The sequence below is a fragment of the Ptychodera flava genome, chromosome 5 (assembly GCF_041260155.1).
Source record: "Ptychodera flava strain L36383 chromosome 5, AS_Pfla_20210202, whole genome shotgun sequence".
NCBI lineage: Eukaryota > Metazoa > Hemichordata > Enteropneusta > Ptychoderidae > Ptychodera > Ptychodera flava.
The window spans coordinates 12,041,434-12,054,247 of record NC_091932.1 but is presented as its reverse complement, the minus strand read 5'-3'; the positions used below and the strand labels follow the sequence as shown (position 1 = coordinate 12,054,247).

Below are 12,814 nucleotides of genomic sequence, written 5' to 3'. Positions count from 1 at the left end.
TGCACAGAGAAAGCTAGCACTACAGGCAGAAGTAACACAGCTCAACAAAGGCTCTTAAATTTTCCTTTTGATATCAACTTTAGATGTTTCATGTTCTTGTTCTACTCCCCAAAGCATGTTAAGATACACCATTATAAGCTTGTCAACTTAGCCTGTATATGTGTTAACCGGGTTATTTCTGCATACAAGTTTATGCTTGTCTAGGCCAGTATTCAAATGTAAACAATATAACAGTGTATTTCGCACATATAGATGTTGTGTTGCTAAGCAAAACAGTGTTTAACATCCTTTGGGGAGTACAACATGAACTTGTAATAGACATACAGAACAAAAATAGTTCAAAAATCATCAAAATTTACAGCTATTAGCCCTTTGAAAATCAAAATGATGCGCATCAGAAAAAATGAATTCCTATTTTTTCTTAGTCACAGATTTACAACCATGTGCTCACAACTTTAGAAAGTTGTGATGTTCCATGCTTTCAGCCAAGAAAATATCTGTTTTTGCATACATGTACACACATGTGCACTCTACATTAATATGTAATGACATACACATATTCTGTAGGTTCTCTTGGATTTCTGGCCTCTCTGTACTTTGTAAGGAAACTGTACATGCCATATGCCAAGGATTACTATCAGAAACCAATGAATGTACTGGTAGAAAGGGAGCTGAGGAATGTCAGTGCTACTGAAGAAAGTAAGTCCTGTGTTCAGGTAGAATGTGCCTCAGGGACAGATATTCAGAAAATTTTTTACAATACTTTCCTGGTCTACCACTTGTAGGGGCTCATTTTGAAGCTCTTTGAATAAGTAAAGATTTCACAGTCTTAGATTTTTGATGTTGAAAATTTTATTCTTCTCCATAGAATTAACACAGTGATGGCGGCCATTTTGAATTTCAAATATTGGGTAAAATGTGAGGGTAATTTGTTTCTCAAGTACAAAAGTTTGAAGTCTTTGCAATCGTTTCTTTATGGATCCATTTGTTCATTCATTCATTCATTCTTTCTTTCCAGAATCCTAACACCCAAATATTTGTTTCCATTGCAGTTCTTGAATCCATAGACCAGGATGAGGATGAAGTCAACACTGAATCCCAACCTCTCCTCACAGACAATGACAAAGAAGACACACAGTGAGCAGTACCACCTCAACACACCAGACTGAATTTTGCCAGGCATTCCAAAGCAGGGAAAGAATAATTGTGGTATAACTTCAACAATTGAGGCAAAACTTACAGATAGACTGAAAGATCTGTCACTTGGGGGCGCTCTCTACACTCCCTCCTACAGAGAGCGCCCTCGAGTGACAGATCTTTCAATCTAAACTTACAGAGTACATTCACTTAAATCTTCAACAGTATTGTTTATTGCAGTGATGGCTTTGTCACGACAAGAGTTTCATTTCAAAGGCTCAGCTTGTAGATCAATCTGTATGTAAAAATGTTTTTGTGATTATTTGTACAACATGACATCTTGTCACCCCATTTCCCATATTTGTATTCTACAAGCGTGTTCTAGAACACTATAGTTAAGCTTACATTTATTCTAGAAAAGCTCGTTCACTCTAAAACCTAAACACCAAAAGCTGTAGCCCTTCATATCCACTGGTATGACAAATGAATGAGCCATCTCTGTGGAAACAACTGGCTTCTTCCAAAGTCGGGTGATGAAAACTAAATGACTGTGATATTCAATACAAATTCCTGCTTTATCAAGTAGCTACATGCATTACAATTGTCCTTTCTCTCGCTTGGCCTAGATGACGCTGATGTAAGCCAGAATGCTCGCACATTTAATGTGCAGGCAGCTTCTGCCGCTAATGTGCAATTACTCTGATCTGTAGCAATGAAAGTAAAGTCACTTTTGAACTGTCAGTCTCCTATGAACAGGTTTCAACACTATTTAAAATCCATTTTTGCATTTTGTAACACAGTAAGTTGAAAGAGTTGTACTGTATTATACATACACAGAGGAGATTGCTAAAGAAAGTGTAAGGAGATGAAATGCTCTGAATTTAGCACATCTCTATTATACATAATATATTTTAAGCAGTGGGTTTATGATATTTGACCAAAAGAAAAATTTCTCATGATTATAAAATTTCATTTGCTGTCAACATACGATTATACATGTATCTCTGTTTAACATCACTGTACCTCATAAATGACAATTGTATTATACCTCTGTCAATACCAGTGAATTTTGTGACGTCATGGCCCCAAATTATTACTGATAATGTATCTGATTATCCAACATTGTGGCCTGAAATGTTTTCTACATCTACAAATTCACTGGTATTGCCAAAACTATAAAATACGGTAATAGCAATAATGTATCTCTTTCGGTCCACACAAACAAACTTTGCACTCCCTAATGTACTCAGCTTCACCTCTTACATTTTGTTGTAGAAAGTTTGTTTTCATCCATTCTTGGCTGTGAGGGGGTACATTATTGCCTAAGTGTGGAAAATTTGACTGATAAGAGCACCTGTTTTCTCAAATCAAAGATTGCCTGAAGCAAGGTCCAATGGCACAGATAAACAAACGGGGTAGATGGGTTGATAATGGTACACCATGCAAGGATCATTGTATCACACATATCTTTAATACATCAGTATGGATATATACATGTATCCCTAAACCAAACACCAATCTATAATGGACGAATTTTCCAAGCTGAAAATTTGTGTGTTAATTTTTACCATTGTGTTGTGAACATCTCAATATTGAGTAGTTTTTGCCATTCCCATGGTTGTCCTGGATAGATAGTTTCACTGATCAAAATTGGGTCGGGAAATAGTACTGTTCAACTTTGACCCAAAAATGAAAGATTTTTCAGTACCTTTATATTAACCAAGAGTCAGTACAACAGCTAAATGCTGCTCTTCATATTTTTTTAGCCTTATAAATTTTAAGAGTGCACATTGTACATAGTTATGCGAATGTGTTGCATATTCATATTCAAGTTGAATAAATTATGATAATTTATGTCAGAGTTGTTGCAGAAATTGGGATAATTTGCTTTGGAGATTGGCAGCCAAAAGTTTGGGAACTGAGTGCTGGGATGACATCATGACAATTCTCACAGTCCATGATAATATATTTTGACCTCCCTTCATTTGATTTTATTACCATTTTCTAGCTTTGTCAAGTACTTACAAACTATCCCACATTTTGATCAATGATGAATGTAGAACTTGGATTAAATTTTGTACTGGTTTTAGAACTTCAAAGTGATCACGCATCCCCACCAGTACACTTCATCTTGCTTTATACCTTTTAGTATTAAGGTATACAAGCAATTAACATTGCTGCTCAGTTTTTTTGACAAAGTTTGGAAATTTTTACACAATGTCTCCTCATACCCTTCAGACAAATGGCTGAAAAGTTTGTGGTAAATAATTTGCATTCAAGAAGAAGAAACATACATTCCCAAGCTTCCCATTTTTCTGTTTGTAGAACAAAGCTTGTACCAATATTCTCATTTGCAGAAACACTGCTATCCTCAAGATTTCCCTAGGGGGAGGCAAGACAGTATATGTAAAATCTTGGTATATTCGTCATACCGGTATATTTACATGACAATGGAAGATTCTGGTAGTCAGAGTCATCTTTGCATCTTTATGGTATAAGTCCTCATATTTCTACTCCAAGACTTGATGTATTATAGCAATAACTCTGTGCTGTCTTTAGGCTTGTAAGATGTAAATACTTCCAATATCATATTTAAACTGCTTCTCTGCATCAGAACTTTTAAAGTTACAAAATAAAACATACATGTATGCTAGGGTTAAACAAAACTTCAGAAGTTTTATTATCATGCAGGTTTGTAGTGATGGTCGGGGATGTTTTCAGAACTTTTATCGTTTCAAAAGTGTTCTATATTTTTGTCTTTTCAAGAAAGTCATACAAGAGTATGGTTATTGTATTGACAGGGTTGTATCTTGTACCAAGCGGTGTGTAGTTATACGGTCAAAAATGTGGTTTTCCTTATGATATTTTGCATGTCCACATCATGCACTGAGATTAAGATAACGTTGATATTTTGTGTGTGTGTGTGTGCACGTTATTTATTTAGTGATATTTATCATATTTTGCATGTCATCAGCCCAGTCTTGTCATTTCTGTTTAAATTCTCTGTAAGACCATTCAAGACTTAGTACTACGGCCAGTGATCTGTATTCATTATGAATCATTCTCTGATGTGTAAAATTTCTATCATTTTCCAAATATGGAGTTATGTTGTCACATCCATATATGGAAATCCACATTGCTTTACCAAATATGGAAGTTATTTACTGTACCAGCTGACAGTTTATCAAGAATGAGAAACAATTTGCCCGCTCAAAAAAATAACAAAACTTACAGTAACTCTATCAGTCAGTACTGTCGTCTGCGAAATAAGTTGCGTGGTAATCTGTCTCTTTGATACAGTGTAAATCCTGTGTGGGCCTGTTTCACCAACATGTCATGACCAAATTGGCTATTTGAGAAAAATATCAACATCATCATTATTTGATTTTTCTTTACAGAAATACAAGATATTACAATAAATAGATTACTTTATAGAAAACATTTGTCTATTTGTTTTATTTCTGCATGTGACGTCATGTAAGTTTCACATCTATAGAACCAACCAGTGACATATACTATGGCTGTGATGTTCTCTGTATTTATACTTATAGGTTTGGTCATGTCCGTGCGTGCATCCGTCCGCCGTCCGTTCACGCAGATATCTCAGAGATGCCTGGAGCGATTTCATTCAAACTTGGTACAAGGATTACTTCATATGTCATACAGATGCACGTCAATTTGTTTTGTGATACGATCCAATATGGCCGCCAGGCGGCCATTTTATTACGATTTTTCCATGTACAGAGCCATAACTCAGGCATGTTCCAACCGATTTTATTCAAAGTTGGTACAAGGACATTGACCAATGTCATAGATATGCACGTCAATTTGTTTTGTGATACGATCCAATATGGCCGCCAGGCGGCCATTTTATTACGATTTTTTCATGTACAGAGCCATTACTCAGGCATGTTCCAACCGATTTTATTCAAAGTTGGTACAAGGACATTGACCAATGTCATAGATATGCACGACAATTTGTTTTGTGATACGATCCAATATGGCCGCCAGGCGGCCATTTTATTACGATTTTTTCATGTACAGAGCCATTACTCAGGCATGTTTCAACCGATTTTATTCAAAGTTGGTACAAGGTTATTGACAAATGTCATAGCTGTGCACGTCAATTTGTTTTGTGATACGATCCAATATGGCCGCTGTGCGGCCATTTTATTACGATTTTTTCATGTACAGAGCCATAACTCAGGCATATCTCAACCGATTTTATTCAAAGTTGGTACAAGGACATTGACCTATGTCATACATATGCATGTCAATCGGTTTTGTGATATGATCCAAAATGGCCGCCAGGCGGCCATTTTATTACAATTTTTTCATGTACAGAGCCATTTCTCAGGCATATCCGCATGTTTCAACCGATTTTATTCAAAGTTGGTACAAGGACATCGACCAATGTCATAGCTATGCACATCAATTTGTTTTGTGATGCAATCCAATATGGCCACTGTGCGACCATTTTGTTACGATTTTTTCATGTCCTGAACCATAACTCAGACATGTATCAAGCGAATTCATTCAAAAGTATTTTTATCACAGACCTAATGAAGAGGACTCTATCCTCTCTGAGGACCTGTCATCAAAATACCCATTAACAAGTGGGGACTGTGTCATCAACGATGACTTGTTTCTTTTACATTCTTCACAGATATCAGTCGCCAATGACAATAAAAACTTGGGGCCAAGAAAAACACATTATTTGTGTCTGGTCCTTGACGTAAAGCAAAAGTGATGCAGTTGTCTTTCTTTGCCTTTTTTTTCCCCGACTGCTTTGGTATGACATTTTCTTTTCCTTCTATAGCACTTTTTAGGTATAAATCATTTAGTTTGTGCTTTTTATTTGGTACAAGTAGGTTTTTTGAAACATTAAAACAAACAAAAACATGATGTGCAGGTTTTGAAATGATGTACCCAATGATCAGAAACAAATCTTAGTATTTTGATCTACATGTGAAATTCAATTAATCATTTACCAGTAAGGTGGAGTGGTTCAGACATTGACTCAATTCTCTACGCATCAATTCCACAAGATGAATAGTGCAATGTTTGATTGAAACAAAGTTTTGTGGATGATAGAGTATCACGGGACAGGTTCAGTTCCAGAACAATGATTACCATTGTATTGTGTTTTGATTGATGGCCCATCTTGAGTCCCTCAATATCAAATGAGTTATTATTATATCAGAGAAATAAAATTGAATTCTTACAACTAGCAATGAGCTTGTGAATGTCACAAGACCTCTTCAACCTAAAACAATCAGTGTGACAACTGTCTATTCTTGGAAAAGTTATGCTTGGAATTTCTTAAAACATCATCACTTCATATAATTACTCTGAATAAGAAACATGTTACAAAGATTCTTTGTTAAATTTGTTGGAATTCAGTTGACCAGATTGTTGAAGTATGCGTTGCTGCAAGTTCACCTGGCAGAGGTTTGGTTCATCGTCACGCCTCTTGTCAATTTATATTGTCTCACTCGATTGCTGGTTCGGTAAGCCTTGCTGTATCTAGTAGTGACAGCATATCTCCCCAGTCACAGCCACAGATCAAAAACTCTTGTGTGTCCGTCGCATCTATGTGAATTCACCCAATCAGCAGCTTGGTTACATCAACATGGTCATTTCATCACACCATCTGCAGTTTAAACACACTGTAAAACACATTTCATCAATACATCCTTCGCTACCTGTCATTTGTTTCTACACTTCCATCATGATTCTAACCATCCAATCCATCTAACCCATTGATGGTGACAAGTGTATCCATGTTGTACACCCATACCATATCAACTCCTTCCCCAATGGTTTGATGTGGCACCCAGTGTGGGAATGGGAACCTGCAGGCAACCACTCTGCTGTCAGAGTTCAACTCTGTCAACAATTTGTCTGCAAGAGGGGACATCTGAAAGAAAAAACCAGTATGATTTATCAATTTAATAGTACTGTATTAAAACAAGCCTACAAATTATCAATGTTATATTTTAAATATTACAGGAATACAAACAGTGAACTGACCATACACCAGTAAGCCCCCTCCCCCCCAAGTCAATTTGATTCACAATAAACTAAAGAGTATTCTCTTAGACCCAAGACGTATTTCACATTTTTAAAATTTTACATATATATAATTTTTATGAAAGGCTGACCCAAGAAAATTCCCAAAAATTGCTTGACTCAGATAGACTACAAATTTAAACAATCACAGTGCACACTGTTTTAAAATAATATAATATTGTAAGAATGCAATAATAAGTAAACTATCAGCAAAGTTATGCAACATCTGCCCTATAAAATAGAGAGTGAAGACTAGTAAGAAAAGAATTACCATTTGTGGAACTCCAAAAATGACGACATTTTGGAAAGGGTGTGTCCTCATCTTCCACAGGTCTTGTCTGTAGAATGAGGCATGGTTGCCAAGGCCACGCAGTCTAGCTGTTAGCTTGGAGTACCAGACCAGCCATGGATTCAACTCCACACCGACACTCTGAAAACCATTCTTGGCAGCTTCCAGAACCTGGAAAATAATAAACAAAAATATAATATTACAGACAGTTCAATCCTTTCAATGACTAACACACAAAATCCAATGTTCTTGAGTTCTACATCTTTGGTATCCATGCGTATTCATGTCAATGACATTGAAGTTCACCAAAAATGTAAATTTCACAACAGTCATAGAAATTCTGGCATTCTGTCTGTGTGTATGTGTTAAATTTTCAAGAATACTGAACTCAAAATAGTGCCAAAGAGCCTGGAGATAAGATATCTTATCTCTCAAACTTGGACTGACTTATTCCAAACCTTTAACATATCACTATTCATGATCATTCATTGTGTGTTTCTTGGCAATACCTGAATTAACTTCCATAACATAATTATACATTTTCAGATGAAAACCATTTGATCAAAATATTCCCTTCATCAGGATATTTTCTTTGAAAATTTATTCCAATACTTCTCATTCTTCACAGACAGATATCAATCTATCATGATATGAGAACAGTTTTTCTCCAGGTTTCTCTCATAAGAGAAGAATGTCCCCCTCTGCTTGAAAATTTTGAGGGGATTTGGTTCTGGCTGAGGGGGACCATATCGCACACTCTGTAGAAAACACTGTGAGATACTCATGAAATATTTACAATTATTAACAGTTGGGAATTTTACTTATTAAAATATTTACTGTTGTGTGAAACTTCATTAGCCCTAAAAGTCAGGCAATTTTCCTTGCACTGTTGGTACAACAATTCAAATATTTACCCAGCATGCAAACTTGCAAGATTAACATTTCCACACCTGAGCCTGTCCAAAATGTTTCAACAATACTACAACATACCAATCAACAAAATAACACCAAGTGTTTACAATCCATTAAACGGTCCGCGACAGAAAACAGAACATTTTCCCCAGGGAAATTATTGAAAAAGTATCCCGAAAAGGATCATTTCTCTATCGTTCACTTTCATTTTCAGTGCAAAGAACATGATAAAATATTTCATTTCACTGATATCAAAACAGAGGACAAAGCATCCTCAGAGAACTTAACCTGTTCACCCCCAATTCCCTGTAAACAGTCCCATGGTCACCATTGATAACAATTGGTTTGGCACAAACCATGATGGTGAAAGGGTTAAATTGACATTCTTGATAATCTTGAAAGAATACTTCCTCACTAGGCAGCTATTCAATTTTGGTGTTGCTTTTTTTCTTATTAAGGTAGTTTGTGCCTCAACATGGCATAGACTTAAACTTTTGCCCAAATCTTTGTCAAGGAGCTAGTAAACCAATGCCTTTCAAAATCAAGGAGGAAAGTCAGGGGTCGCTATGCAAAATTTGGTACATAGAGAAACAAATTACCCATGTTACACTTGAAATTCAAAATTGCTGCCATCCCCGTGTAAACTCTATGGGAAAAACAAAATTTTTGATTTTTGAAAAACTATTTTATTAAAACATATTAATCTTTACAGCCCTGATACAGCTTTTGCGGCCCGAGGTTGTACAGCGGAAGGGCCCGAGCGTGGGAGGGCCTGTACGTCGTACGACCAAGGGCCGTAAAAAGCCATATCAGGGCCGTAAAGGTTTTATCATATACCTTATAGAATGATAAATATGTAGTTAACATAATATTCAACATTGTTTAGGAGATAAAAATGCGTGCGATATCAAATATTTATCGCCATTTGTGTCAGTTTTTCATAAATACAATGGGCGCTTCCCGTCGCGGATTGATGTACATAATGACATCATTTGTTTACCGGCAGAATTCTAGAACGCGCAAAGCAACATCCGTACTATTACGTGACCAACAGAGATCCAGGCTGAAATTGAGGTGTAAGAAGGACAAAAGCGTGATGTCAGTTTCTTGTAATTTATACTGAACAGGCACGCACTTAGTATACACAGGATTTCACTAGAATTTAGAAATAAAAGCTGATGTCACCTGCGCGGCTCCACTGTCGCCACGCGCAACTACGATCTGAGCGAGCAGACATTTTCCTAATCTCGCGCTGGCTTTGTGTACGAATGGAACATTTGCGGATAGCAACGCGCGTAGTAACAAGAATCAAGATAGTTCAGAAATGCACGCGATTGTCCATATCCGGGCACCAGGCCGGGGCGTGATACGTAAAAAATGCACAGATCTGAGGGCGCTTTCTTTCATAGCTTTACACAGGCACATGAATGTAGGTATAAACAAGCCCCCCCCCCCCCCCCAACAAGTAGTAGAACAAAGATGTTTTGTAAAAGTTTGAGAATCCAAACATTTGTCCTGAAGCTACCTTTATTTTCTAAATATCGCTGCAGAGAAGACTGATAGAATTTAACTTCAAAGTAAATTTAACTTCAATGCATTCCTATGTACACCGGGCACCAGGCTGGGGCGTGATACAGCATTATGCCATTACCTCAAGTAAGTTTTGTAAAACTTCTCCTTAGTTTTTGTCGTTTTCATTGTTCTAAATCAGTTGTACTATATTTTTAACCAATACCACATAAACATCAGTTTTTACGTGTCAAATATTAGCCGCCTCTGATGACTACATTTTGTCGTCTGCCGCACAGTACGCCGCGCGCGTGGTATGCGTCTATGCATACCACTCAGCTATGTATCAACCCCACGTAACTGTGCTAGTCACCTATGCGAATTCTGGTGGAATCAAACTTTGTTTTCCGTTTTTTCTCAGAGTCAGTAAGACTCGGCTTTCCCCGGGGAGCATGACCGATCACCGACGCGAGTGGTACTGTGGTGTACAGCAGCGCTAGCGTAGACTCGTACACCATAGCTTAGTTGACAATGGCCCCCAGTGCCGAATGTTCGATGTTCAGAAGCTGAATTCAGGTGGGGCCGGCCACCAGAATTCAAACTTTTACTTTTTTGAGGACATGTTTTTATCGATATCTCGTGATCAGCACGCAGTCGCCACGTCAAATATCGACCGTTGGCATTAAAAAAATGTGCTTTAGAAATGTTGCCCAGTGGGAGTGCCACTTTAAAGTAGAAGCAGCAATTCATTTCAAAGGAACACTTTAATTATTCTTCCTGGACTAAGAAAGATTTTTAAGAGTCAGCATATTTACTATATTATTGTATAACACCGTTCATTTTAACCTATCTCTGACAGACAAAACAATTAGGTTTAATTATGTGCAGCTATCACTGGCATTAAAAGTTAATCACAAAAACACAAAAGCTTTTAGCATGCAATTTGTGCACACTTTCATTGAAACCAATTTCCAATTATGCTGTAGGTGACCTTCATTAAAATAATTAGACAAGGAGCAATGGGAGTTGTCATCATTGCTAATTACCTGGCCATGCTAGTTTCTTTGACGTACGTGAAAGGCTATTTTTGGACTTATTGTGCTTAATGTAAGATATCATCAATATTTTAATTTATGTCGAAGATCTATTCTCAGTGGAATTTATGTAAACAGATCCAATCAATTGTATGATATTCCCTCACGTCATCATTTCAGCTGGGTGGTTTTGTCAGCACTGAAAGAAAGGCTTGAATGTGAGTTTCTTGAGCAAGAAATTTCAATTGGATCCTGGGACTGTCATTGGGAAAAACAGTAAGTGTTTCTGTAACTAACTATACTGTACTTCATCATATTTGAAAGATCTACAGAGGTGACAAAGCTATATCCATAAATGATACTCTATTCATACTTGAACAGTGTGACAATCTTCTCAGTTAACTCTACCTTGCATGTGGATGAGTTGTCACATACGTCAGTTTTCTCATGTGAAGTATACAAAGCAGTATGTAGTCTTCCAATATTTTACTCAGTTCTGATCTACCAAAAGACTAGTGTAGAACAGACAATTACTGCATCAATTGATCATAAGTTGCCATGGAAACGAACAAAGCCATAAGCTCCTCTTCATTTCAACACCAAAAATGCCTTGTTTGTGTTCAGATTGCTCAAAGGACAGCACGGATATGTTGTAGGTTTTCTCAAAATTAATATTTTTCTGGGACTAAAATTTTCTTTCTGTTCACTAGGCCCAATAAAAAAATACCAGTAAGAGTGTTTCCGGTAACCCAACCTATCCCCTCTGACCCTAGACTGTTTTTCTCATTTTCAAAAATCGCGTATGATTTTGCCAAATTTCGCTGTTTTTTTATGGGTCACATTGAAAACAGATTCCCCATCCACGTACCCTATTTGAGTATTTCCTAAGAGCTTGTTGAATGAAACACATGATTTTTTTTTTCTTACGCAGTATTACGTATAAAACATGTTATACTATAGGCTTGTCAATCTTATATTCAAACAGACAGTGGTATTACTTTCGTCTGTAGTCTGTAGAGTACGTGGTATTTGTGTGATGTGCAATTTGAACTTGTAACCAAAATCAACAACATCAATACCATTATATATGCAGTCTGTCAAGAACATAATTCGCATTTTATGCTACAAATTGTTACAGCTAAAAATATATGTGGTTGAAAACAAGTGTGTTAGAATCATCAATACCGGTATATCCCCACAACATGTGAAGCATTCAGATGGCATTGCACATAATGGACATTGGTGGATATATAATTGGCTGTCATCAAAAATCAATCACCATATAATAATATATTGCCTTGTATACAAGCTGCCTGCTTTCTTATGTGTAATGCCATGAGTTCCGACACTGAGCATGCCATGAAAATGTATGTTGACATTTTGTTCATAAACCGGATGTATGTACAAAAATTGTACACGTGCCATAACGTTCCAGTACATGCCTTGCCAGAGAAAAACGGGGGGAAAATTTACTTACTATTCTACCGTCACCACTTCCAATATCAATCAGGGTTCCGGAACGTCCTTTAAGGGCTTTCAAGACGTTCTCGATTTGCACGGTAGTTGCAGGGACAAACGGCAAACATACTTTGCGGAGGGCTGGCAAGATGAACGGAGTCGCAACCGCATACAGACCAGCTAATAATGCCCCCGAAACTCCTACCAAAATAAGTCCGGCTTTCCCTCGCTTTTTAGTACGACTTGCTTCGTCGATCCCTAGCGATTTTTCTAATATCATGTCTTGTATCATGTCTTGCGACGCCATTGTCAGTTAATCGTCTGATGCAAGGCCGTGTCAAGTCCATGCGTTAGGACTCGTCCACTGATTGTAGGCAGCCATTTTGCAGAGCAGACGTAAGCT

General features: G+C 37.2%; 2 protein-coding genes across 2 annotated transcripts in view; one reads left to right on the top strand and one right to left on the bottom strand.

Moving 5' to 3' along the window:
• Positions 1-4,576, top strand: part of LOC139133027 (transmembrane 9 superfamily member 2-like) — a 20,025-nt gene extending 15,449 nt beyond the window's left edge. The window contains exons 16-17 of the mRNA XM_070699414.1: positions 568-699; positions 1,053-4,576. Coding sequence (XP_070555515.1) covers positions 568-699; positions 1,053-1,141 — 221 coding nt within the window. The 3' untranslated portion in view covers positions 1,142-4,576. The remainder of the gene's footprint in view (positions 1-567; positions 700-1,052) is intronic.
• LOC139133028 (ATP synthase subunit C lysine N-methyltransferase-like) lies at positions 3,794-12,814 on the bottom strand. The gene is made up of 3 exons (XM_070699415.1): positions 12,431-12,814; positions 7,481-7,669; positions 3,794-7,057 (listed from the first exon to the last, which is right to left on the bottom strand). The coding sequence occupies exons 1-3, from the start codon at positions 12,716-12,718 to the stop codon at positions 6,875-6,877; spliced, it is 660 nt and encodes a 219-aa protein (XP_070555516.1). The 5' UTR covers positions 12,719-12,814; the 3' UTR covers positions 3,794-6,874.

Bases quoted from the DNA above. Each gene is read 5' to 3' on its own strand.
- LOC139133028 (XM_070699415.1), bottom strand. From the start codon at position 12,718: ATGGCGTCGCAAGACATGATACAAGACATGATATTAGAAAAATCGCTA. The intron at 7,670-12,430 runs GTAAGTAAATTT...ATTATTTTCCAG, and splicing joins GAAGTGGTGACGGTAGAATA to GTTCTGGAAGCTGCCAAGAA. The intron at 7,058-7,480 runs GTAATTCTTTTC...TTTTTCTTTCAG, and splicing joins TTTTTGGAGTTCCACAAATG to ATGTCCCCTCTTGCAGACAA.